The sequence below is a fragment of the Hyla sarda genome, unplaced genomic scaffold (assembly GCF_029499605.1).
Source record: "Hyla sarda isolate aHylSar1 unplaced genomic scaffold, aHylSar1.hap1 scaffold_2607, whole genome shotgun sequence".
Classification (NCBI taxonomy): domain Eukaryota; kingdom Metazoa; phylum Chordata; class Amphibia; order Anura; family Hylidae; genus Hyla; species Hyla sarda.
In genome coordinates this window covers 30,907-35,696 of record NW_026609297.1, presented here as the reverse complement: position 1 = coordinate 35,696, position 4,790 = coordinate 30,907, and the positions used below count along the sequence as shown (strand labels likewise).

General features: G+C 55.4%; 1 protein-coding gene across 1 annotated transcript; it reads left to right on the top strand.

Annotated features, from left to right (window-relative positions):
* Positions 1-2,052: 2,052 nt before the first annotated feature.
* Positions 2,053-4,356, top strand: LOC130324235 (collagen alpha-1(I) chain-like). Its single transcript, XM_056553222.1, has one exon. The coding sequence runs from the start codon at positions 2,053-2,055 to the stop codon at positions 4,354-4,356; it is 2,304 nt and encodes a 767-aa protein (XP_056409197.1).
* The last annotated feature ends 434 nt before the right edge of the window (positions 4,357-4,790 follow it).

Below are 4,790 nucleotides of genomic sequence, written 5' to 3'. Positions count from 1 at the left end.
TGTATGTGGGGGTAATGTGTATGGGGGGATAATGTGTATGGGGATAATGTGTAGGGGGGGTAATGTGTATGGGGGGGTAACGTGTATGGGGGGGGTAATGTGTATGGGGGGGATAATGTGTTTGGGGGGTAATGTGTAGGGGGGTAATGTGTATGGTGGGGTAATGTGTATGGGGGGATATGTGTACGGGGGGGATAATGTGTACGGGGGGGGATAATGTGTACAGGGGGGATAATGTGTACGGGGGGGATAATGTGTATGGGGGTAATGTGTATGGGGGGGGATAATGTGTATGGGGGGGATAATGTGTAGGGGGGGGGATGTGTATAGGGGGACAATGTGTAGGGGGGGTAATGTGTATGGGGGGTAATGTGTATGGGGGGATAATGTGTATGGGGGGATAATGTGTATGGGGGTAATGTGTAGGGGGGGTAATGTGTATGGGGGGATAATGTGTATGGGGGGATAATGTGTAGGGGGGGGGGATGTGTATAGGGGGACAATGTGTAGGGGGGGTAATGTGTATGGGGGGTAATGTGTATGGGGGGATAATGTGTATGGGGGGATAATGTGTATGGGGGTAATGTGTAGGGGGGGTAATGTGTATGGGGGGATAATGTGTATGGGGGGGGTAATGTGTATGGGGGGTAATGTGTATGGGGGGGTAATGTGTATGGGGGGGTAATGTGTATGGGGGGGTAATGTGTATGGGGGGGGTAATGTGTATAGGGGGGATAATATGTATGGGGGGATAATGTGTATCTGGGGGATAATGTGTATGGGGGATAATGTGTATGGGGGATAATGTGTATGGGGGGTAATGTGTATGGGGGGTAATGTGTATGGGGGGGTAATGTGTTCTGGACCCTTCCCTGACAGATATGGGCACAACGGGGGTGAAAATGTTTAGATGCTTTGAAGTATTTTGTGTTGGGAAACAAATGCCGAGGTACAAGATCGGGCACCGTGGGGGTCGGGTCTGGTTTGACCTACACGGAGATGATGTCCAAGGAATAAGTGCTGGGGATGGAGCTGGAGCCATCGCACAGGACATTGTCCACGGTGCAGTTACAGGACGCCGGACACTTCCATCTCGGGGGTCTCTTCACTCTGGTCACACACGAGGGGATGATTCTAAAGAAGAGAATGACCCCAACTGACAGGCAGATTGATGGCCTCATTGTTGGTCTCATTGTCCCTCATCCATTCAGCCCTCAGTTCCACCTACTGACGTTCCGGGCCTTCCATGGGCCTCTCCTAGTCACATTGTCTTTATCTTCCCCGGTTACACTTCCATCTTTATAGAAAACAGAACTTTCTGTAATTAGAAAAAACAAGATGAGACAATGCGACGTACATGTAAATAACATAAGGGCCCCAGGGGTCAGCGGGGCCAACAACACATGGGGACATCAATGGTTAAACAAAGGAGGCAGCTGCACCAGGGACCCAAAGGCCCTGTGTATATCAGAAGACACCAGTGAGTGCACAGTCCTTGGGGGACTTGGTACAGATCGGGGCCCAGAAGCTCCAAACCGTGACATAGTATTAGAAGAACCTACCGTGAAAAAGGGGCCACAGGCAGGAAAAAATGGCCCCTCACTTTTAATGGATTTAATGACAATCCTGTAATACTTTTCATGTCCTGTAGAGGCGCTGTTAAGAGTTCATTGAGGTCCCGTATCTGACTATCCAGAAATCCTCATCTATAGAATCACCAAGTAAAAAGACTAGAAGATTCTGGGACTTGTGGGACACGCTCCTGTCCCTGAGGTGACACCTACTCACATACCTTAAATTCTATAGTTTTGCTCTGACCCCAAGTGTCTGCCCCTCCCGTGTAGAAAGCGACATTTGACCCTAGTTTCATAGATATATGACTCCGCCCCGCACCCCCCACACCTCCGCCCCCCCCCCCACACCTCCGCCCCCCCCCCCCACCTCCGTGCCCCGCACACCTCCGCCCCCCCCCACACACACCAATGGGCGCAAAACGTGGAGAACAGGGAGAATGGGCCCAGAACGTGGAGAGCAGGAGAGAACGGGCCCAGAATGTGGAGAACAGGGGAGAATGGGCGCAGAACGTGGAGAACAGGGGAGAACGGGCCCAGAATGTGGAGAACAGGGAGAATGGGCCCAGAACGTGGAAAACAGGGGAGAATGGGCCCAGAACGTGGAGAACCGGGGAGAATGGGCCCAGAACGTGGAGAACCGGGGAAAATGGGCGCAGAACGTGGGGAACAGGGGAGAATGGGCCCAGAACGTGGAGAACAGGAGAGAATGGGCACAGAACGTGGAGAACCGGGGAAAATGGGCGCAGAACGTGGAGAACAGGGGAAAATGGGCGCAGAACGTGGAGAACAGGGGAAAATGGGCCCAGAACGTGGAGAACAGGGGAGAATGGGCGCAGAACGTGGAGAACAGGAGAGAATGGGCCCAGAATGTGGAGAACAGGGGAGAATGAGCGCAGAACATAGAGAACAGGGGAGAATGGACGCAGAACATGGAGAAGAGGGGAGAATTGGCCCAGAACGTGGAGAACAGGGGAGAACGGGCCCAGAACGTGGAGAACAGGGGAGAACGGGCCCAGAACGTGGAGAACAGGGGAGAATGAGCGCAGAACGTGGAGAACAGGGGAGAATGGACGCAGAACGTGGAGAAGATGGGAGAATTGGCCCAGAATGTGGGGAACATGGGAGAATGGGCCCAGAACATGGGGAACAGGGGAGAATGGGCGCAGAACGTGGAGAACAGGGAGAATGGGCCCAGAACGTGGAGAACAGGGGAAAATGGATGGAGAACGTGGGGAACAGGGGAGAATGGGCCCAGAACGTGGAGAACAGGGGAGAATGGGCACAGAATGTGGGGAAATCTGGGGAGAATGGGCCCAGAACGTGGGGAACCCTGGGGAGAATGGGCTCAGAACGTGGAGAACAGGGGAGAATGGGCCCAGAACGTGGAGAACAGGGGAGAATGGACGCAGAACATGGGGAACAGGGGAGAATGGGCCCAGAACGTGGAGAAGAGGGGAGAATGGGCCCAGAACGTGGAGAAGAGGGGAGAATTGGCCCAGAACGTGGAGAAGAGGGGAGAATGGGCCCAGAACGTGGAAAACAGGGGAGAATGGGCCCAGAACGTGGGGAAAAGGGGAGAATGGGCGCAGAACGCGGAGAACAGGTGAGAATGGGCCCAGAACGCGGAGAACAGGGGAGAATGGGCCCAGAACGTGGAGAACAGGGGAGAATGGGCCCAGAACGTGGAGAACAGGGGAGAATGGGCCCAGAACGTGGAGAACAGGGGAAAATGGGCCCAGAATGTGGGGAACATGGGAGAATGGGCACAGAACGTGGAGAACAGGGGAGAATGGGCGCAGAACGTGGGGAACAGGGGAGAATGGGCGCAGAACGTGGAGAACAGGGGAGAATGGGCGCAGGACGTGGAGAACAGGGGAGAATGGGCGCAGAACGTGGAGAACAGGGGAGAACGGGCCCAGAACGTGGAGAACAGGAGAGAATGGGCGCAGAACGTGGAGAACAGGAGAGAATGGGCGCAGAACGTGGAGAACAGGGGAGAATGGGCGCAGAACGTGGAGAACAGGGGAGAACGGGCCCAGAACGTGGAGAACAGGGGAGAACGGGCCCAGAACGTGGAGAACAGGAGAGAATGGGCCCAGAACGTGGAGAGCAGGAGAGAATGGGTGCAGAACGTGGAGAACAGGGGAGAATGGGCGCAGAACGTGGAGAACAGGGGAGAATGGGCGCAGAACGTGGAGAACAGGGGAGATTGGGCGCAGAACGTGGAGAACAGGGGAGAACGGGCCCAGAACGTGGAAAACAGGGGAGAATGGGCGCAGAACGTGGGGAACAGGGGAGAATGGGCCCAGAACGTGGAGAACAGGAGAGAATGGGCACAGAACGTGGAGAACCGGGGAAAATGGGCGCAGAACGTGGAGAACAGGGGAAAATGGGCCCAGAACGTGGGGAAAAGGGGAGAATGGGCGCAGAATGTGGAGAACAGGGGAGAATGGGCGCAGAACGTGGGGAACAGGGGAGAATGGACCCAGAACGTGGAGAACAGGAGAGAATGGGCGCAGAACGTGGAGAACAGGGGAGAATGGGTGCAGAACGTGGAGAACAGGGGAGAATGGGCCCAGAACGTGGAGAAGAGGGGAGAATGGACGCAGAACGTGGAGAAGAGGGGAGAATTGGCCCAGAACGTGGAGAACAGGGGAGAATGGACATAGAACGTGGAGAACAGGGGAGAACGGGCCCAGATTGTGGAGTACAGGGAGAATGGGCCCAGAACGTGGAGAACAGGGGAGAACGGGCGCAGAACATAGAGAACAGGGGAGAATGAGCGCAGAACGTGGAGAACAGGGGAGAATGGGCGCAGAACGTGGAGAACAGGGGAAAATGGGCGCAGAACGTGGAGAACAGGGGAAAATGGGCCCAGAATGTGGAGAACAGGGGAGAATGGGCCCAGAACGTGGAGAACAGGGGAGAATGGGCCCAGAACGTGGGGAAAAGGGGAGAATGGGCGCAGAACGTGGAGAACAGGGGAGAATGGGCGCAGAACATGGAGAACAGGGGAGAATGGGCGCAGAACGTGGAGAACAGGGGAGAATGGGCCCAGAATGTGGGGAACATGGGAGGATGGCCACAGAACGTGGAGAACAGGGGAGAATGGATGGAGAACGTGGGGAACAGGGGAGAATGGGCCCAGAACGTGGAGAACAGGGGAGAATGGGCGCAGAACGTGGGGAACAGGGGAGAATGGACCCAGAACATGGA